Source organism: Talpa occidentalis, unplaced genomic scaffold (assembly GCF_014898055.3).
Source record: "Talpa occidentalis isolate TD23 unplaced genomic scaffold, MPIMG_talOcc4v2.1 talOcc4.11, whole genome shotgun sequence".
In the NCBI taxonomy this organism is placed as follows: Eukaryota; Metazoa; Chordata; class Mammalia; order Eulipotyphla; family Talpidae; genus Talpa; species Talpa occidentalis.
In genome coordinates, this window is record NW_023601104.1 from 25256130 (window position 1) to 25279389 (window position 23260).

The following is a 23260-nucleotide window of genomic DNA, read 5'->3' on the forward strand; positions in this document are numbered from 1 at the left end:
TATATGATTTCTCTTTTACTAGAATGGTTTCATGTTCTATAGGTATACATACTTACTGATTTACCTGATTGTATGTGGAAATGTTCTGATCTGAAAGGATAAATTTCCATGTCACTTCAATTGATTAGGAAAGAAATTATAAATAATTTCCCTTACCATATATAAAAAAGATTATATAAACAAATGTTTGTTTTATATATCTTTTTGAACATTGTATTTATATTGCAGGTTTATAAAAATGGAACTTTTACAATATAGACAGTACTGTTTAAGGAATAATATCCTGATTTTTTTTTTAAAGATTTATTTATTTATGCATACAAGAACTGGGGTGTAGACCAGAGGTGTGGGGGATGAGAGGATTCACTAGAGAGAATGGGGAGCAGAACAGGCAGATCTACTGAAATACACTGCCGAGGGGAGCAGCGGTAGAGACAGGAGAGGTCTACTGAGCCATGTGGGTTGCTCCCCGGATGGCTGGGGATCGAACTCTTGCTGCAGTGGCTGGCTGGCGATAGTTTGATAGCGCTGTCTAAACCCTGTGCCACCAGGGAGGCACTCATCCTGATTTTTAATGCTAGTTATTCCTTCACTTCAGGAACTGATTCATTTGGAAGAAAGATTAGGAAATGTCAATCGAGGAGCATCCCAGGGAACAATTGAAAGATGTACATACCCACATAAATACAAAAAGGTAAGAATTTATTCTGTGAAACATCTAACTCATTATCGAAATACATAACAGATAATATTATGGACCTTTTTTGGGTTTGTGGATTCTAGCAACTACATTACTTATTAAAAATACATGCATATGGTTAAAAAATGAAAGTACAAAAATACATACTCTGAAGTTTCTTACCAAGTCTTCTCACGAGGAAAATCATGGTTAAGAATTTCTTAGGTAATAGTCCCAGATATTTTCATGCATTAATAAGATGCCTGTGTTTATGTTTTTCTTCCACTTTAAGAAATAACACAAAGGAGATGAGAAGCATAGTTTTGCAGTTTCTTTTTATTCTATATCAGCACCCACAGATCACCCATATTCTTTTTAATAACATACAGAATTCAGTCATATGACTGTACCATGATTTAGTCATTTGTTTGATGAACATTTAGTTGATCTACATTTCTTATAGTCTATCCTCAATCCCATGTGTAGTATTATATCTAGAAGTTATAGAATAGACATGTTAAATATGCTCTATGCTACACTGAGAATAATAAAGTATGAAAATTAATATAATTTACATTTTCATCTGTTTTCTAAGAGTATATTAATAAGGTATTACCACTAAATTTAAGTCCTTTCAAGTGTCTAAACTAAATACTATAATTATCATTAATTATTTGGATAGTATTTGAAACATTCACTAGTGAAATTAAGTATATTTAGCTATACTCAGTATAGGACATAGAATTTATATTGTATAGCATCCTAATGTGGGTTAATAAAAATACATTTCAAACTAATCAGTTTCTGTTTCATATAATTTTGCTTTTAATGTGGATTATTTAAGGGTCTTTAAAATATTTTGTTGATAATAGTTATTTAATTCATTCATTAATTCATGACTGTTGTTCATGGGAAATAAACTGTGGGTGAATGTATGTTTTTGTTTGTTTTGCTTTGTTTTTCAAATAAGCACAGACTTTACTCAGTTGTTCAATAATGTCATCTCTACTAATAAGGTAACAACTGATTGGTTCTCACAGAGGAAACTGCACTGTAAACAAGATGGGGAAGAAGGGACTGAAGAAGACACAGAGGAAAAATGTACTATCTGTTTGTCTATTTTAGAGGAAGGTGAAGATGTGAGGTAACTAGACTTGAATTATCCAAGATCTGTTGTCAAAATTGGATATGAGATTTTATTTGAGTGTCGACTAGAAACTAAATAATATTACTCCTAGCATACTCTGTCACCAACCTCAGTCATGTAGAATTGCCTTCATATAGTGAGTAAGAGAATAAAAAGATAAAAACCTCTATTACCAATAAGGGAGTGGGAGTGGAAGTGGGAAATAACTATTTTAGGGTCACACCAAGAATTGGCCAGGGAAATTTTGTCATCAAAATTGCCTTCTTTAAATCTTACAGAAAGGAGAATTCTTGAGAGGCTTTGGAGTTCAAAGTAGCTTTATTCTCTAGAGTTTAAAAAGATATCCTGGATTAGTTCCAGCATCTATAATTTGTTTTATAGCACCATTTACAAATTAATTTGTCCTAAATTTCCTTTCAACTAGGACTATTCTTACACTTCTGTGATTTAGAAAACATTCCTATGCTAACCTAGTATTAACTTGAGGCATTTTATTTTATAATTGCTTAAGTAATCATTTTGTTCCTATTCTGTTTTTTCTAATGTAATGTGATCTTACATGAAACAGGTTGTATAAAATATGTAACAGTGGTATGGTATTTTTGTTGCCCTAATTTATAAGGATAACTTTGTTATATTTCTTCATTTGACTGAGCAAGAAAAGTAATTATGAACAGTTGTCAACCATATACCTCTTTTTAGCTAATGTTTTCATAAAATGTTAGGAGGTCTGAAAATGTACGACAGCTCTTAACAGAGTGTTGAAATAGAAAAGGACCCTTAAGTCAGTAACTTTTACCATCTCCTGTTACACTTAGAGTTAGTATTATCCTGTATTGTCTGGAAGCTTGCTTTCTCAGTTTTTAAATTGATAACTTAGTATACTAAATATCTCCTTTTAACCTACCTATGAAAGAGTAACATAGTATTAAATGGATATAACAGTTATCCCATGATGACAGTATTACTAATCTTTAATCAATTTTGGTTTTGAGTTTAATGCATAAAGGTCCTCCTGATAGAAAAAAATGTTTTAAGACATTTGTGAGTGCCACATAACTGCTATTTACTTTACAACACAAGTTCTAATGTTTTTGAGGGAAAATCAAGTGCGATAACTTTTAAAAAATGCTTCATAAATAAAATGACTTGATGTTAAAAATTATTTGCATTATTATACAACAGGAAACATATACCAGTTCCTTTGTGTTGGCAGCTCTTTGTGTGCAGAAACAAAACTGGAATAACTGTCAAAGTAATTCTTAACAGTTCTTGAGCTACCATATAATTTGCTTCCAGAATTGTGACAGTTAATTGTCTTAGTCATTTATACATTATATTACCCAGGGTATTAATTTTAATATTAGGCATAACTCTTGTTAGAGAAATTTTTAACACTACTTCACTGTATCATTTGTTTAAAAATAAATGCACGTGCAGTTATCATGAAATTAACTTTTGCTTTTTGTTTTATTTGTTTATAATAGACGCCTTCCTTGTATGCACCTTTTCCACCAAGTGTGTGTCGACCAGTGGTTGATTACCAATAAGAAATGCCCCATATGCAGAGTGGACATTGAGGCCCAGCTGCCAAGTGAAAGTTGACACCATGTTTCAGAACTCTTGCCCTCCCTCCTCATTCCCATCCTCCTGGTACTGCAGTCAACCAAAGATGGCATGACTTACCTGCGCAGATTTGGAAGCCTTGAACTTAAGAGTGCTGGCTCTGCTATATGGTACAACTAATGCTAGACTTACAGTTTTATGTATACAGTTGATTTTGATGTATTTATAAAAGCTTTTTTTTCTAGATTTGACATTTTTCCTGTATCATTTTACTGTATTTTTGCATGGTTCCTTGTATTGCATTTCTTTGCACATATTAAGGGCTTGTGACCCTAAACTTGCAGGCAAGATTAGCTGCTTTAGTAAGTAGAATTTTGTGGTCTTTCTGATTTTTACATAGTACCAGGCCTTGAGAATTATGAATTTTTTTATCCATTACTAACCTTTAATTTAATCAATCATGTACTTTAGTTTAATGTATAAAGATCCTCTAGAAAATGATAATATTGTGTATTAAGACATTCCTTAATTAGGACAAAATGGCTGCTGTATATTTACAATATAGAGTTCTGAGTTAAATACCATCCTTAATGCTGGGAACAGATTAAAAACCATATTCAATCAGATGCAGGTGGTATTCACATCACCAGAGTGATCAATAGAAATTTTCTTGGTGTATCCTTTTTCTTTCAACACAATGCAGATAGAGTTAAATATTGATATCATACATTTAGACTGCTGTTCTGATTGTATTTATCTTTTTCCTACATTGTTTATAACTTTATTTCCCTGATTCAGTTTTGCTGCTGTGAAACAGCTCTGATGAACACTAAATATTAATTTCAATTAGCTGGATTGTACATACTTGCAGATTTAACAAAATTTTAGGGAAATTGAAGAAGACATGTAGAATTTTGTTCAGCCTTCTGCTAAGCACGTATAGGAAAAATATCTGCTTACATTAATTTTGTAAACACATCCAGTAAAGATTTAGAATTGCAGTCATTGGCAGGTATTTATGCATTCATAGAACTTCTAAAGGTCCCAGGATTACTTTTAAGGGATTTTTATTAGTTTAAAGATAAATAAAGTCAGCTGAATCTACATGTCTCTTGTTTTATTTCTCTTTAAACTTGAAAACAGTAAATCTGCAGATACTGTGAGAATCAAATTATACTGTCAACCTACTGTTGCTCTGGTTTTAGACTCCCATTGCATATATTACCAAGAGTCGATCACTGATTTAAAATTTTTAATTTCTATAGTTAAGATGTACTGCATAATATAGAATATAAAGTTAAGTTAATGTACTAACATTTCTCCTTTGGAGAAAGTTTTAATCCACTTCAGGATGCATATTACCAGATACTTTCATATACAGGATAGCCTAATTTTATGTCTAAATATGCTTAATATGCCCCAGATTGCAATTGCATCCAGTCAGTAACATCACTGTCTGTATGTGGAAGACATGTTCCCATGGATCATATGTGAAGATGTCAATAAGCTTGCATTAAGCCACCTGCTTTGTAAGTGGATCGATTAATAAATAACTTATATTTCTATTGTCTTTGTGTTTCATAATTAGTTTTTATAAAAAGAGTTTACATTAAACATCTTGGAATTCAAAAATAGTGATCTAATTCAAGTTGACATTTGCATAATTTGGTGTTTGTATTCATTCAGTTCTGTCAACTTGCCTTTCTTGTATTAGTAAATGTTACACTGTAGTACTTGTCAATATCAACATGTTTCAATGTAGTGTGTGTAGAGATGGAGGATGGACTATGGTTAAGAAATTCAGATATGATATAACATTTTTTAAAAGTATACTTCATTAAGCTGCAGCTTGTAGAAGGGGGCTGGTGGGGGAAGAGAGTGTGACCCATATCTGCCATCTTGGGAAAAGAGCAAGTAGCCTGTCTTCAAGTAGCCTGTGATGGATGTAGGATTTTGCCACTGGAAAACCCAGGGTTTATGCCAAGGAATTGAAGAAGTATGTGACGGGGAGAATGCTATACTCTGGAGTCCTCTTGCTGCTCCCCCAAATGCAAGGAAATACAGATAGATTTCTCTATATTTTAATATGACATCAGATTTAGATGCACGACTCACTGTTGACCTGTTTAATAATTGCTACTGATTTTTTATGTAGATAAAGCGTTGATTTGAAATTTATTTAATACAAGTATTTGTGGAATAAATCTGAATTGTTAATGCAGGAGCTAATTATGAAGCTACTGCAGTTAGTTACAGAAAAATGTGATTAGTAATGAGCCAAGTAAAGAAGAAAATAATTTTTTTAATATTTTAACTTTTTGTGCTTTGTTTTGGTGTCTTCCATATCCTGCTGCATCTTATGTCAAAATGAAAATTTCAGTGACAGCTATCCAAATACTTTAAAACGAAATCCTTTTGTCAGCAAATCCTTATTTTTATTGTTGTTAATATGCAAGTGATAAACTGATATTTGAAACTTTTCCTTACTCTGGTGACTTTATTTTAGCTGCTAGCACACTTCATCATTGAACCATAACAACTTGGCATACAGAAAACTCTGTTTTAAAAATGATACTTGTAACTAATTGAAACTCTGAAATTAAAATATGAACTCTTGTGGACATTTCATTAGTTTTTCATTTTCTGTAGAAAATGCATCCTAATTTCTAACTTACCTTCCCAAATCTCTGGAAATAGTAAATTTTCTTGCTTATTCAACATGTATCGTAATAATGGAGATAATCAAGCTTGAAATATCTTCTCATTTATAGATTTCAATCATTTTCTTGAATTAAAAATTATGTCTTAACTATTTTTTACTAAGAAAAATAAACATCACCAGTTTTGTGGTTGGACTTGCTGGGGATAATCTCCTCTATCTCCCTGTGTGTTCTATTTAAATTCACAGGCTATACATGATTTGTGGAGTTGTGAAAAGATGGAGTCAGACAGACTTGGGATTTGAATTGTGTAGCTTTGAACAACTTAAGTTTTCTGGTTTCGTCCTTCTATCTACAAAACAAATAAAACCTGTCTCCTAGGGCTGTTACCTGAATTATATGAGTGTAAAGAGCTTTGCATGTAGTTCATACTTAAGAATATAAGTTTTCCTGATGATCATCACTCCATCCTACTTGTCTGTGATAACAAATGTAGTCGCATAACAAAGTACTGAATCATAGATTAGTGTTTGCTGCTAAACTTTCTCTTACTGACTCCAAGCAACTAATTATTATGGATATATCAATAAGAAAGAACAGTTCTCCTCAGTCCTTATGAGATGGCTTGGAATTTTTCTTCTGCTAGAGGATAGAATATTCTTATTACAGGTACTTTCTTCCCTTGCCTTCCAGTTACAACAAGAGCATAATAATTGTCCATCAAAAACATCCAATGCTGTGTTTTAAGAAGCTACTTCCAGTGCATCAAAATTGGCAAAGGACATGAAATCATGTGCCTTCTCTAATCTGAAAGAAAAATTAATGGAGGGCCTCCCTGGGGTTAAGTCTCAGCACTATAAAGCTATCTGCAGCCACTGCAGCATGAGTTCAATCCCCAGCCAAGGAGATAACCCACATGACGCAGCAGATGTCTCCTGTCTCGCCCGCTGCTCCCCTCAGCAGTGTATTTCATTAGATCTGCTTGTTCTGCTCCCCACTCTGTCTCTGGTGAATCCTCTCATACACCCCCCCACCCCCACCCCCCTGGCCTATACCGCAGCTCTTGTATGCATAGATAAAATCTTTAAAAAAATAAAAGTGGAGAAATTAACCAGGTTTTCTCTCACCTGATTTTTTTTCCCTCGCAAAATCATGTCATATAGGGCCTGGTTCCCATTACGGGTTAATTAGCACACAATATTGACCCCTTCCTACATGGTTTTGTTAGCTGCTTCTGTCAGGCTGAAAGCTGATAGCTATCACTGAGACAGTATATGGAAAGTCTGGGTTAACAGGGGAGGAAGCTTTTGTTTCACCTAATTGCATGTTTCTGTTAATCCTATCATCACTACAGACAATGGATTAGATTCACTGAATACCTAATTTTCATTGTGGGGTCTGCTGCATCATGAGTATGAAGTGAATCAGTTTTGCTTTAGTTGGCATATCCAAGATGTATGTGTGGGAGAAATTTTTAGGAAGTGTAAAATTCTACAGATTATTATGATACATTATACTCAAGAAAGGAAGAATTTGACTTCTTCCATTGCTTCTGTGGCTTTTGTCAGCAAATCCTTATCAAGACACTTAGATATCCAATCTGACAGTTCAGGGATGATCACAAGGCCTGCCTGCCCATCTCACATATCTAGGATTTCCTTGGTAATAGGGGATGCCCCAAAGCTGTTATCTTAGGGTGTCCACTCTTCACATTCTCAAGAGCCTTTGTAAGAAAAGTGACAGAAGAATTGGATGAGGTGTGGTAAGTCTCCCATCCACTGCATCCCAGTGATGAAAAGGAATAAAATGAAAAGGAATAAAATTGACCCACTATTTAATAGACCACACATTATTGGTTTTTGCTCAGATTAAATTTTACCGTGTACCAAGTTTCCTAAAACTTCAGTTAACCACATACTCCCTTAAATTTTATATTACATATTGTGTGAAATAGTTATCAATTGCTTTGCAACCCCAAACTTAGTGGGTTAAACATCAAATATATTTCAGTTTTGTTGGCCAGGAATCTGGGAGCTACTTAGCTTGCTTCTGTTGGAACTGTTTGTCAATTTGCTATACCAATTGGGACATTCTCTGCATTCTGCAACTCTTAAGTATTCCACCAAAGTTGATTGGGATATGATTTTTTTTTTAAATTTATTTATACAAGCACTGGGTACAGTCAGAAGCGCGGCAGGGTGAGAGAATTCACCAGAGCCAGAGCGTGGAGCAGAACAGGCAGAATGATGAAGTACACTGCTGAGGGGAGCAGCGGGCGGCAGGAGAGGTCTGCGCGCCCCCGTTTGGGACCCTCGCCTGGTGCCCGGGGATTGAACTGGCTGCGGGCAGCTTCGCAGCCCAGTGCTCAACCACTGCGCCACCAGGGGAGGCCCGGGATATGATTTTTAAAAAAGTGTTCACAATGTTTCTCTCTTAGAGAACAGGAAATACATAATTGAACTCTTGAGTCAATGGCTTATTATCCTTAACATGTATTTGTTAAAAAAGATTTATTCATTTATGCATACAAGAGCTGGAGTACAGGCTGGGGAGGGGGCAGAGGGTGAGAGGATTCACCAGAGACAGAGTGGGGAACAGAACAGGCAGATTGACCCGAAGTATACTGCTGAGTCAGGAGAGGTCTGCTGCGCCATGTGGATTGCTCCCTGGCCTGGATCGAACTCCGGGGATCGAACTCATGCTGCAGAGGCTGGGGATAGCTTCATTGGTTGCGTTTTAACCCCTTGTGTCACCAGGGAGGCTTTTAACATACATTTTTACCTACTCTAAGGATGAAAATTGTTATCCATTCATGTATCCTTATCTATTTTAAGCACCATGAGGGCAGGGATCCACTTTTTTAATGTCTTTTTTTTTTTCATTTTAAGTAGTATGCACAGTGCTTTGCTTATAAGAAGGCAATTAGTTGATTTAAAAAAATTGAATAATCCACAAGCTTGAGGTATCTAGATTTTAAAGAATCATTGTGAGTGAAGGCTCATGAAGGCAATAGAAAGTTCTGCCAGTGGGACTCCCTATTTCTACAGGTCGGAGACTGGGGCATCTGCATACACCCTGTCCAACCAGCAATAGAGTACCTGTTACCTTCAGGCAATGGATAAAAAAACACCTACTGATCAAGGTGAAACTAGTGGATGAAGTTGGATATGAGCAAGACAGGAAAAAGACTTTATAAGAAAAATGACTGACTTGCCCCTTCCTCCAAAGTAATTAGTCTTTTTTTTTTTTTTTAAATATCTTTGAGTGACTTGGGAGAAAATTGTTTTCCTTTGTCATCTACATTCAGTTATTTGCCATATTCTGCCATTTATCCAAAAATACCTTATTTTTGTTTCTATGTTTTCATTCTTCTTTTTCATCCAAGTCAGATTTTTTAACATCTCACCTGGAAAATCTGTAGCTTTACAATTCAGTATAATCCATCTTTATTGCAACCCCCAGGAACTAGTTTTCTAAAGCAAAGCTATAACCATGTCATCCTTCTTAAAAAGTTTTTGTGATTCATCATTTTCAGGATCTTTTGTAATTTTACCTTTAATATTCCTCGGATCCAAATGCTTCCGGCTTTGCTTCTTCACAGATTTTATTCTCCTTGTTCCCAATCGTTGAACACTTTTGCCATTTCTGCCTTCTAAAATTTCTTTTTTCAATACTTACTTCAAATGTCCTCTTCCTAGTAAGTCTTTTTTCACCTACCACCACTTTGAATTAATCTCCTTTGTGCTCAATATTTTATAGGCTTTGCCTCCTCTACTAGTTTTGTGCCTTTGTGTCTTCCTTTTCTTGTTTTGAACTTTGGTGATGGCTAATTATTCTCTGTATTCCTTGCAATGCCTTAAACATACTGCAATTTTTAATTATAATAATGCAACTAAATTTTCATTTATCTTCTAGCTAGTTAAGAGAGAAAAGAAGAAACCAGAAAGGTATGCAAAAATGGGTAGGGATAGAGAGCAGAAATAAGAGAAGAATAATTGAAGAACATTGCAATATATTAGGAAGATAACTGGCTTCTGTTAAAAAATCAGCAGGTGAAAATTGTAATTTGTTGAATTTCATTCATGAATTAGTGATAATATAGATTAAACTGGGTTCTCTGTTCTCTCACTGAACTAGGACAATTGCTTCTGAGTCATCAAGGACAAACAGGAAAAGCATTCTTCAAAGTATAGAATGGCTATGAACTGAAAATTTAGATTTGAGACTAGTATGCAGCTCAAATGAATCCTAAAAAAATTCAACAATAAATAAGTACCTTATTTGTTTTAGACACTAGAGAGAGAATGGTGCACAAAACCAACACCTCTGTCCTCACTGAGTTTACATTCTAGTGCACTTGTTGGCATTAAACAGCTTTCAGGGTTGAACCTGAGAGTTTTTTAATTTTTCACCAACAGTGTCTGTGAAGTATTCCCAATAGGGGAAGTTCCTGGAAATATGAATCCTAAGGCCAGGAGGAACAGATGGGTATCTGAGTAAGAAACTGAAGGTCAAGAGGATCTGACAGCCAGTAAATCTTCAGTGATTCAGGACAGTCCTGACAGCCCAAACTGCAAGACCCGGTGCTGGAGGATTTTAGTGTCAGAAGAGTTCCCATTTGGCACTAACTGCAGGACCTAAACATTTGTTTAGGAATTTTGCACTCTTTCTATCTAACTCCCTTTCATGGGGTTGGGAGACTCTAGACTATAGCTACCTTGAAGACCAATAGCTTCTGCTAACCCAAGCTACTCACCTTGTCTCCAGTCATGCCAACCCAGAAATGTGGTTTATGCTTTTACTTGCGGTGCTCCTTCGATCTACAATATCCTCCCTTTACCCCATAGCCGCTGAAGTACATATACACACCCTTCAGAAGCAATATTTGACCAAGAAATAAAAATAGATTGCGTAGAATTTACCATACTGTATGGGTCATTGATCTTTAAGAAATTAATGCTTGATAAATTTTCTATTTGATTTCCTTTGGTCACTGCTTCAAACTTTTCATACTCTTTCCGCCAAATGTAAATAGAAGCAGACAATGATAGAGTGTGGGAAGAGAATAAGCTTTGGAATCAGACCCAATTACAAATCCTAGCTCTGAAAATGGTAAAAGCATTATGTCTGTAGTCAAGACATTTACCTTCATTTCAAAAGACATGAACCTATATTCCTAACATATATGCAGTGATGCAAATCAATGTTCCCTCAAAAAAAAAAAAAAAGCAAAACTAAGCTCTGAAGCTTAGTTTTATTTGTTGCATTGGGAATAGTACTACCTATTTTATAAGGATTATTATGAGCATTCAATGAGATTTAAATTAGTACATAAGGAGGAGAGTGATCAATAAATGTTACCTAAGACAGGAGGGAACGAGAAATAAAAATAGAAAAGTAAAATGCATTAAATAAGTTGAATTAAAATAGGTATTTGTAAGTTTCTATATTAGTTACTATGACAGATACAAAAATGTTTCTTCCATTTTTAATGAAGATACAATTTGAAAGTGTGTATTAAATTATTTGATTTTTGCAATGCAAGTCAATAAAACTTGTTCATAACATTTCTGTTTACAAAGTCCTGTGAATCAGCAGGGATTGTAGTTTTTGATAACACCATAATATTATAGCAATAAAGCAAAAACATAATTTTACTTACAACTCTGGTGCATTGAAGTATCTATGCTTCCTTCCTCAAAATTTTTCATTGGATGCCTAATTTTCAGTTATAGGATGGTGGATAGATATAGCAACATCTTCCTGTGCTAACTAGTAGCTGCCCAATTTACAGAGGGGGAAACAGGTTTAGAAATGTCAGGTGCCGGGCCTCCCCGGTGGCGCAGTGGTTGAGCGCTGGGTTGCGAAGCTGCCCGCAGCCTCTGTGGCGCCGGTTCGATCCCCGGCTGCTCCCCGGCCACCGGAGGAGGGACCCTCATGGCACGCAGACCTCTCCTGCCGCCCGCTGCTCCCCTCAGCAGTGTACTTCGGTCCTTCTGCCTGCTCTGCTTCCCGCTCTGGCTCTGGTGAATTCTCTCACCCTCCTGCGCTTCTGACTGTACCCAATGCATGTATAAACAAACAAGCAAGCAAACAAATAAATAAATAAACATGCCTCTATAAAAAGAAATGTCAGGTGCCAAGGACAAGGACAGGAATTTAATCTAGAATCACTTAACTTCATTTAAGTCTCTTCACACATCAGTCACAGAGATATGATTCCCGCCCCCACCCCCACCTTTGTTTTTTAAAGAGTAGGAGTGATGGGAAAGCTTCAAATTCTTCGATGGGGCCTGCATCTAGAGTCGTTCCCCTATCTTTACTGTTGGTCTTGGGCCTTCTCTCTCTTCCTGTCTTTACCTGCTCCTCCTACCCTTCTCCCCAACGCTTTGAGGTCCCATCTTAGTTTTCATTTAAAAATTTTCCGTACTTGATAGGGTCATTTACTGGATGACTATGTATTGAACACCGACCCTGACACATACCCAACCACGTGACTGGTGCCAGCCGTACAACAGAGAGCTTCTGTGAAGCACGAACCACAGATCGCATTTCTTTTTTGCCTCTTGGAAATTTTAGCCTTGAAGTTAAGCCACGATTCCCACTCTTTTAGCACACTTTGGTTTTAAGCACCTAACACTGCAGCCCGGAGCCACCCAAAGGCGCCAGTTCCACTACCTAGGCCAACCCCCCCAAAACTCCAGCCCTAAATTCCCGGAAAAAGAATAAAGGTCAGAAATGGCATTTCCAGGGTGTTCCCTAAAACCTCCGCCTTCCCCGCACAAACGTCAAGATTCACTCGGAGGTGCGGCCTTGTCAAAATTCAGAGACGCCGCCCTACGTCTGCTCTCCCAGTAAGACTTAAATATTTTGTTTATCTAAGGCCCAGAATAAAAAAAAAAACAAAACCCACCCAGTTGTTATGACAACGAAACCGCGCCGACAGTTCCGCCTGCGCGAACGTCCGTGTAGCCAATGACAGCGCGCGCGTGCGCACAGCCGCCCAATGGCGCGCGAGCGGCGCGATATTTGAATCCTGAACGCGGCGACGACGCCCAGAGCCGCGGCGGTGCGGGCCGGCAGTCGGGCCCAACGGCGTCGCAGTAGCCGGCGCCCTCCCGGTCCGGCCCGCGTTCCTCTCCGGGCCGGGCAGGCCCCCTCGCCTACCGCGTCCCTCATGGCGCTGCTCCAACGCCCGACGGTGAGTGGGCCCGGAGACCCCCAGCGCGGGCGGGGAGTTCAGGCCGCGCCGCCCCTCTTGCCGCGAGCTTTTCTCGGTTCTTCTCAGAGCTGCGTGGGCCGACCTGCGCCGCTTCTCCCCGCCGCCGGCCTGCCCCGCGCCCCGGGCCCTAGGCCGGGCCCTCCCGCCGCGCCGCGGTGGTTCGGCTCTCCGGGCGCCGCTCGGGCTCCACAGCCCCGCCTGTCTGGGGCGCGGGCGGCGTCCGGGGCACTTCCGAGGGGGCGGCTGTCAAGCGGCTTCCCAAGCCCTGGGCCTTAACCCCCCCCCAACTCCTCGCGTCCTGCGCGGTTAGCGGTCTGCATGCGGGAGCTTGGGGTGGCCCCCCTTTTCCACACTCCTTGCCGTTAAGGGATCCGTGGCGGGGTGGGAAGAGGGGCTGGAAGGAATTCTGCAGTCTTCGGAATGTTGGAGCAGACAACAGCCAACAGCTGTTTTTCAGATTTTTCCACACTTGGCTTTATAGGAGTTTCCCATCTATTTTGACACACAGTCTTCCAGGTGAAGTTCACTAACGTATGCGTTTGTCCCTCAAATGAATTTCTTTACTCCAAGTGTAAATATAAGACTTGGCATACGATTTCCAGCAATATGGCAGACTGAGAGCGAAGGGTCCAAATTCACTTATTTCCTCTTTGCAAAGGTCAAACTGTTAGGGTATTCCCGGCCCCCTATTTTTTTTTTAATTTATTTAATTTATTTATTTATTTTGCGGGGGGAGGGGGCTTGAATTTTTTACCTGGACCTGTTTTTCCCTTGTTGACACATAGAGGGCCCTGACACACCTGAATTCCATCCCCTGTTAGAAGGCTAGTTAAAGCCAATCTTCCCTTGCAGATGCATTCGCCTGTAGTCCTAGTACCAGGTTCCAAACCATAAGCATTTAATGTTAACCCTTTCACCTTTGAAAATTGGCAGTACTACTGGAAAAATTGAATAGTGTGACTTTTAAGAATCTTAATAAATTGAATACACTCCTTGTTTAATTCCTATCCTTATATGGATGTAAGTCAAACTGAAAAGTAATTTATGTCTCGTCTATCCCATAAAGTTCTTCCTCAAATTCTCTCTAGCCAAAGAAGACTTGAGTTTTCCCCGCCTTTCTATCCAAGTAGTTCCATTCATATTCCCTGTTAGTTTTTAGGATTAAGACTCCCAGTTCTCAGGGGTAGGAAATATTGTTTCTTTTTCATGAAATGTTTATCACTTCTATAATAAAACATTTTAAATGAATTGCTTTTCTTAGCAAATTTTGTTTCTAAGTACATTCTGTCTAAAGCTAATTAAGGTGAGCTAACAATTTTTATTTCATATAATTCCCTCCTCTTGAGAGTGAAACTACTTTACCCAAGAAAATTACTTCCTTCCTGAGTATTAATTTAAAAGAGTGCATGCCATGGCAACCTCATTTTATTTTTTTTTTAATTTTTAAAATTAGAAATTATTTTTGAAATTAGAAATGGACAAAGCCAGCTTTCTTCTCAGAATCAAAATGCAGAACAAATGGAAATTTAACTAGACAAGTTTGAGCCTCCACAAATAATGCAACCAAGTTTTATACTTTTTTTTTAAAGATTTATTTATACAAGAACCGGGGTACAGGCCAGATGCGCAGGAGGGTGAGAGGATTCACCAGAGACAGAGCGGGGAACAGAACAGGCAGACTGACGAAATACACTGCTGAGGGGAGCAGCTGGCGAGACAGGAGAGGTCTGCCGTGCCATGTGGGTTGCTCCAAGGCTGGCAGGGATCGAACCGGCACTGTAGAGACTGCTGACAGCTTCACAGCGTTGCACTCAACCTGCTGCGCCACCAGGGAGCCCGCTATACTTTTTTTTTTTTTTTAAAGATTTATTTATTCATGCATACAAGAGCCGGGGTACAGGCCAGATGTGCGGGAGGGTGATAGGATTCACCAGAGACTGAGCGGGGAACAGAACAGGCAAACTGACGAAATACACTGCTGAGGGGAGCAGCTGGTGAGACAGGAGAGGTCTGCTGCACTGTGCTCAACTGCCTGCACCACCAAGGAGGCCCCAAGTTTTATAATTTTAATAGACCTTTTCTGTTGCAGTACTAACTTTTTAAACACCTTTTTAAAAAAAGATTTATGCATACAAGAACTGGGGTGTAGACCAGAGGTGATGGGGGGGGAGTGCGGTGAGAGGATTCACCAGAGAGTGGGGAGCAGAACAGGCAGATCTATTGAAATACACTTCTGAGGGGAGCAGTGGATGAGACAGTAGAGGTCTGCTGCAACTTGAGGGTAGCTCCCTGGCCAGCTGGGGATTGAACTCTGCTGCAGTGGCTGGCAATAGCTTGACAGTGCTATATCTTTAACCCCTGTGCCACCAGGGAGGTCCTGCAGTACAAACCTTTATCTTCATTCCTAATTACACCAATTTCATTGCAATTTTAAAACAAAACACCTTCCCATTTAGTGTCAGAAGTTACTATTTAATTTATCCCCTCCACCACTCGGCAAACCACAGAGAGGATGGAGTATAATATGACCAGTACAGTCTTATGCAATTCATGAGGATCACTTGGTCCTTACATGAATCTGTTATGGCAATCTCATTTTAAAAGATGGTATCTCTAAAAAGATCACAGCTACAGGAGTCCCTCTATAAGGACCAAAGTTAGGTTTTATTTTTTTTATTTTTTTTTTTTTTTATAGAGGCATGCTTTATTTATTTGTTTGCTGGTTTGTTTGTTTGTTTTGTTTATACATGCACTGGGTACAGTCAGAAGCGCGGGAGGGCGAGAGAATTCACCAGAGCCAGAGCGGGGAGCAGAGCAGGCAGAAGGACCGAAGTACACTGCTGAGGGGAGCAGCGGGCTGCAGGAGAGGTCTGCGCGCCATGTGGGACCCTCCTCTGGTGGCCGGGGAGCAGCCGGGGATCGAACCGGCGCCGCAGAGGCCGCGCGCAGCTTCGCAACCCAGCGCTCAACCGCTGCGCCACCGGGGAGGCCCCAAAGTTAGGTTTTAAACACCTGTTTTTTAAACAACCAGATTTATTAAGCTTTTTTTTTTTTTTTTTTTTAAACATGTCATACATTCTTTTCTATTTGTTTATTATTTTATTTATTTATTTTATAGAGGCATGTTTTTTTTTTTTTTATTTATTTATTTGTTTGTTTGTTTTGTTTATACATGCACTGGGTACAATCAGAAGCGCGGGAGGGGGAGAGAATTCACCAGAGCCAGAGCGGGGAGCAGAGCAGGCAGAAGGACCGAAGTACACTGCTGAGGGGAGCAGCGGGCGGCAGGAGAGGTCTGCACGCCATGTGCGACACTCCTCTGGTGGCTGGGGAGCAGCCGGGGATCAAACCGGCGCTGCAGAGGCCGCGGGCAGCTTCGCAACCCAGTGCTCAACCGCTGCGCCACCGGGGAGGCCCTTATTAAGCTTTTTAATACTGTATCTTAATTGCACTTGTAATTAACCTCTGTAAAGGAGCGTTTAAAAATAGATGTCTTTAATATATAGGAATCTCTAATGACATGGGTGTTGTATGTGAATCACTAGTCTGGGAAGCTCTTAGTGGAATTTTTTTTTTTATAAGCTAAGGTAGATAAGTAATTTGCCTAATTTAGAATGTTACCAATCACAATAGTGTTTTTAGATTTCCGAAAAATATACCTTGCCTCCTTTCTAAATGGATCCCAACACACTCATCTTCTCCCAAGCAATTCTGAATTTGGGTATCTGACATCTCAACTCTTCATTATTATTATTATTATTTTTTTTTTTAGGTTTCCTCTGATTTGGAGAATATTAACACAGGAGTTAATTCTAAAGCTAAGAGTCATGTGACTATCAGGCGGGCAGTTTTAGAAGAAATTGGAAATAGAGTTTCAACAAGAGCAACGCAAGTAGCTAAGGTAACAGCCAGGGATTGTATGTATGCATTCGGGACTATTAACTATTTCTGTAAAGCATCGAGGGGCAACACTGGCTGTCTTGTCCTACTTATATTTCTTTTTTCCTTGTAGAAAGCTCAGAACACCAAAGTGCCAGTTCAACCCACCAAAATGACAAATGTCAACAAACAACTGAAACCTACTGCTTCTGTGAAACCAGTACAAATGTTGGCTCCAAAGGTAGGAATACTATCTTTGGAATATTACACAAAAATACTAAGTGAAGTAGACTCATTGTGGGATAAACTTTCAGGGTGCTTTTGTTATCACTGCAACTTTTGAAGAACATTCATAGCTAGAGCTCTATTTTGAAACCATAGTGTAGGAAAATGAACATATACACCTTTTTAGTTATGGCATTTTAATTTAATGAATAACTAATTACCTTGATACCCAAATCAATTTAGTGATCTCAGAGTGAAATTCAGTGGTTTTATTAAAATAATCCACTATTAGAATGAACTTGTTCATGAAATCTGGAAACTCACAATTGTGAGACCCATACTCATGTAAGAATAATGCCAAAACTCTGTGTTGATAAATTGTAGTCTCTGTGACTGGTTGGCTTAATTGGAGTTAGAATGCTAATGGACTCATTGACTTGTTCACTTTCTATTTGTTCAAGTTCATGCATGTTCTCATTCATAGACTGCATACACTGATATAATTTTATGAGCCAGGTGCTATTGTGGGTACTGAGAATACAATAACTATCTCACTTGTTCTAGTTTAAAAAAAAAAAGCAGTATTGTATGTTTGAAATTTTTGAAATAAAAATTGGACATAAGAAATACAGAGAGAAAGTATATACTATATACCTCCAGTTATATTAAGGCTGATAAAGAGCTACCTTGCCGTTAGGAGACTTATTTAGGAGAGGCATAAGGACCTGAAAATTAAATTAGTAATCCTAGGAAATGATACTCAATACCCCTGGGCAATGAATGTCAAATGATGGAGGGCTGTCCTTCAGAAAGGACGCCTGAAGGAGGGAGAGAACACTGAAGGATGAGTGGTCAGGGCAACTTTCATGGAATAAATGGGATTTTTGAAGGTAGGGAGAAGCTGTATGAAGGAGCACCTTATTTTCTTTTTATTAAATTTATTTTATTACATTTTTTGTTCATTTTTGTATAGTATTTGATTTCTCCCTTTAGGTATAATCTCTATTGTTCTCCTACCACCATAGCACCCATAACCCATCACCATAGTCCCTTTTGCTGTTCCCTCCCCTATTTTGATTCCTCTCCCTCTCCCCCTGGATGCCTCAGATTTATGGTCAGCTTGCAAGTTTTGTCTTTTTCCTGACCCTTTGTTTGGTTGCTCCATATTCCTCATATAAGTGAAACCATCCAATAGTCATCTTTTTCCTTCTCACTTATTTTGCTTAGCATAACCCTGAGCATAAAATGGCTTGAGTTTATCTTTTTTGATTGCTGAGTAGTATTCCTTTGTCTGTGTATATACCACATCTTCTTGATCCATTCATCTGTTTTGGGGCATTTGAGTTGTTTACATATCTTAGCTATTGTAAGTAGTGCTGCAGTAAACATGGGATTGCATGTTTCTGAAGGAGCACTTTATTTTGGAACAAAGCAGGCAATAGGAATCAAGGACTCCAAGTAGAAATACATCTAAAATCATGTCCTTTGGACAGAGTTAGCAAGTCAAAATTGGGTTGGAAAGTTTTTCAGGAAGCGGAAGATAGATTTGGGAAGAGGGTTGAGTTGGAGTTGAAGGCCCTGGAATTTGGATTTTATCCCATTAGGCAGTGAGGAAAATTTTGAAGAGAAATGAAGAAAGCAGTGTGAGTGACCATGGAAGGGACATAATTTGTCCAAAGAAGAACTGATGAGGGCCTTGAACTCTTCAGATCTCCCCTAAGCACTCACCCATACACCATTCTCTATGGTAATATAATGTAATGTAAGAAAAAATGTCAAATGTAATAGGATGTAGCAGAACTCCTCTCAGGGTCCTCCTCCTGTATTTAGGGTATGTTGTTTAGAGTGCCCGAGTGAGTATTTAAGAAGCCATTTATGGAATAAATAAGTAGGAGTCAGGAAAGGGAGTTAGCTTTGGAGAAGGTGGCTCATTTGGCTTTTGATTTGTTGAGGGAGCAGAGGGACATCCACTGGAAAATGAAGTTGGAAATATACAGTGACTTCTGAAGGAAAGGGAGAGACTTGCAAGCCTCCTATATAGAGGTGTTGTTTGTAAGCATGTTGCTTACAAAAGCTTCAAGAAGAGCGCAGGACAAATAAGAATGATTATGTTTTAGTAGGCCTCTCTTTGGAAGTTTTTAGTGACCTCCTAAATGCCATACCCAAAGGTAACTTTTCAGACTTTCCTCTCTTAACCATTATGCAACATTTTATGTGGGAAAGCGATTTGGCAGTATATTTCAAATGATTATTCTCCATACCCAGTAAGTCTGTTTTAAAAATTTGTCCTAAGATAATTACCAGAGGGACAACTGAGAAATTCTAAAAGTGCTACAATGGATATCTCTTATATAGAAAGGTATATTCTATGTTACAGCATCACTTTAAACCATTTAATGGAAAAGCTGTGCAGCTATAAATGTTTTAGTGGAATATTAAAGATGTCAAAATACATGTTATATTAGTGGAAAAATATGGTTATAACAATATATAGTTAAACCCCACATTTACTTTTAAAGGATGCATTTATATACAAAATATTAATGGTAGCTTATTTGTATTATGTTGGGCTTACAATTGGTTTATATTTTCTTCCTTAAAATTTTCAGACTTCACCATAGGTACATATTTCTACTTTAATCAAAGGGAGATAAAAAAGGGGACGGGGAGGCTATGAACAAAAGAAAGGAGAAATTTCCTCCTGTAACCACAGCTCCATTCTTTCTGAGTTCCCTTTACTTTAGTATATCCTTGGCTGACTCCTTTTTCTGTAGCTTCCTTACAAATTCGAGGCCATTGTGAACCTGTAGCTCACTTCATTTAAAAAATCACTTACATGGGTGAAATGAGCTTGTTTTAGAAGACTGAGGGAATTAACAAACAATTATTTCCTATTCAAATACACATTGAGATACATAATATAGAAGAAATAGTTAAATCCACAATTTAGAGGAAGCCCCACCTCCAGGCTGCTTCCCTCTCTCTGATCAGCCCTCTGGCTTTTATGTCACCTGTTCTGTCATCTGTTCTAGCAGCCATTGCTGCTCCTTTACAGCCATACCCCGCAGGTATGGAAATGCCAGCTGAGCACAAGGGGTTTTAGCAACTCTGGTTGCCCTGGAAAGCTTACCACATAAGCTACACATCTGTGACAGCACATGTTCCCAGACTTTTATAACTGAATTCATATTCTCCCTTCTGTAAAACTGGATGGCAGGTCTTTCTTTGTAGCAGATAAGCAACTGAATCACAACAGGCCTTGGCTGAGATTTTGAAAAGATTCTACTCATTCACAGGTATTTGCAGAAACTTAGTATACTGCAGTTTGGGGGAAAAAACTGTTTTTTGCTTTGAATAAGCTGACACTGTCCTCAAGTAGCTCCTAGTCAACAACTTGAGGAGTAAAAATGTGTTAAAATGCACTGTAACAGAGGTAGATGCAAACTTAGAAGATGTACTAGGAAGTTGCAGCTAGAAATTTGGATGAAGTTTTAGATACTTTTTTTTTATAAATTTATTTTTATTTTATATATTTTTACATTATTTTTCATTTTTGTACAACGTATGCATTTTCTTTCTTTCTTTCTTTCTTTCTTTCTTTTTTTTATTTATTTATACAAGCACTGGGTACAGTCAGAAGTGCAGGAGGGTGAGAGAATTCACCAGAACCAGATCAGGGAACAGAACAGGCAGACTGACGAAATACACTGCTGAGGGGAGCAGTGGGCGGGAGCAGCGGGCGCGGCAGGAGAGATCTGTCACACCATGTGGGACCGTCCCCGGTGGCCGGGGATCAAACCGGGGCTGCAGAGGCTGTGGGCAGCTTTGCAACTCAGCGCTCAACCTCTGTGCCATCAGGGGAGTCCCAATGTATGCATTTTCATCTTGGTTATAGTCCCCATAAAATTCCCACCACCCATAAACTATTACCATGGTCCCTTGTGCTCTTCCCACCCTTGTTTTGATTTAAACACTAAATTCACTGATAGTCATTATTCAAGTATAAGAATGTTTTATGGCTTTACATTCTCTGATATAAAAGGTTAACACAAGAGAGAAATAAGAACGACTATTTACAATTAAAAAGAGTGCCTTCTATTCATACATTTTTTTAGTAAGGACACTGGTTATAGGATTTAAGGTCTACCTGGATAATCCAGGTTGATCTCAAGTTCTCTAGTAACATCTGCAAAAGGCCTTTTCCCAAATTAGGTCATATATACAGGTTTCAAATATTTGGACATTAATTTCTCTCTTTAGGAGGCCACCATATCACCAACTATAAGGTATATATGAAAAAAATAGTTGGCAATTGCTTAAGCAGGTGATGTCATTGGTGTTTGTTGTACTATTCTCTTTACCTTTGCATTTGCTAGAGATTTTCCAAAAAGATAGTTTTTTTTCCCCACCACTATCCTTATATTCCCTTATCCCTTTTCCTTTTCCCTTCCTCTTAACCTCTGAACCCTCATGGTGTTTATTGATGTCCACTGGTTTTGAAAGCATTTTACATTATTGAATCATTTGCTATGTAAATTTGTAATAGTTGTTTTTATCTTTCTAACTTACTTTACTACAAATAATTCTCCCAAACTCCCTCTATTTTTGTTGAAAATGGCTGCATTTCATCCTTTTTTATGGCTGAATAGTACTACAGAATGTGGCTATATAATGTCTTCTTAATCCAGTCATCCATTGATGCACAGTAAATACGCTTCTCAGTCCTAGCTATTGTAATAATGGTGCTACTATTGTAAGTGTCCTAGCATTGTAAATAATGCTGCCTTGAACATGTGGGACATCGGGTTTCTTCGTGTTGATGGTTTCATATTCTTTGGATAGATCCCCAGGAGTGGGATTGCTGGGTCATACAATATTTCCATTTTTAGTGTTTTAAGTGATGATGAACATTTTTTCTGTTTCCATTGATCTTCTAGATAATCTCTTTGGTGAAGTGTCCATATTTCCTGCCCTTTCTGAGAAAACTCCGTATTGTTTTCCATAGGGGCTGGACCACCAGCATCCCCACCAACAGTGTAGGAGGGTTCCATTTTCTGGTCTTTTTTGATATAGGTCATTCTCACAGGGGTGAGGTAATATTTCCTTTGGTTTTCATTTGCACTTCCCTGATAAGTGATGGTGAACAGTTTTTCATATGCCTGTAGGCCATTTGTATTTCTTAAAACCTTTTTTTTTTTTTTAAGATTTATTTATTCATTTACACAAGAACCAGGGTACAGGCCAGATGTATGGGAGGGTGAGAGGATTCACCAGGTATAGAGCGGGGAGCAGAACAGGCAGGCTGACGAAATACACTGCTGAGGGGAGCAGTGGGCACGACAGGGAAGGTCTGCCACGCCATGTGGGACCCTTGCTGGCCGGGATAGAACTGGCGCTGTAGAGGCTGTGGACAGCTTCATGGCGCTGTGCTTAACCACCTGCGCCACCAGGAGAGGCCCCATTTGTATTTCTTTAGAGAAGCGTTTGTTTAGCTCTTCTACCCATTATTTGATTGGGTTCTTTGCTTTTTATTGAATCATATGAGTTATTTGTATATCTTGGATATTACTTGTCAGATGTATGGTGTGCAAATATTGTCTCCCATTTGGTGGGATATTTTTTCATTTTAATAATAGTCTTTTTTGCTGAGCAGAACTTTTTATTTTAAGATTTATTTATTTATGCGTACAAGGACTGGGGTGTAAGCCAGAGGTGTGGAGGGTGAGAGGATTCACCAGAGAGAGTGGGGGAGCAGAACAGGCAGATCTACTGAAATACACTACTGAGGGGAGCAGCGGGCAAGGCAGGAGAGGTGTGCTGCACCATGTGGGTTGCTCCCTGGCTGGATGGGGATCGAACTCATGCTGTAGTGGCTGGCAATA

General features: G+C 38.7%; 2 protein-coding genes across 10 annotated transcripts in view; both read left to right on the forward strand.

Annotated features, from left to right (window-relative positions):
* RNF111 (ring finger protein 111) overlaps window positions 1-4958 on the forward strand; it is an 84102-nt gene extending 79144 nt beyond the window's left edge. For 7 of the 9 annotated variants that reach the window (XM_037502584.2, XM_037502583.2, XM_054701901.1 and 4 more), the window contains 3 exons: window positions 599-694; window positions 1696-1823; window positions 3314-4958. In XM_037502584.2, the coding sequence (XP_037358481.1) occupies window positions 599-694; window positions 1696-1823; window positions 3314-3431 (342 nt within the window). In that variant the 3' untranslated portion in view covers window positions 3432-4958. The remainder of the gene's footprint in view (window positions 1-598; window positions 695-1695; window positions 1824-3313) is intronic. The other 2 variants (XM_037502580.2, XM_037502582.2) reach the window with 1 other exon arrangement.
* An 8171-nt stretch (window positions 4959-13129) lies between these two features.
* CCNB2 (cyclin B2) overlaps window positions 13130-23260 on the forward strand; it is a 28285-nt gene continuing 18154 nt past the window's right edge. Inside the window, exons 1-3 of the mRNA XM_037502589.2 lie at window positions 13130-13253; window positions 17047-17175; window positions 17287-17394. Coding sequence (XP_037358486.1) covers window positions 13230-13253; window positions 17047-17175; window positions 17287-17394 — 261 coding nt within the window. The 5' untranslated portion in view covers window positions 13130-13229. The remainder of the gene's footprint in view (window positions 13254-17046; window positions 17176-17286; window positions 17395-23260) is intronic.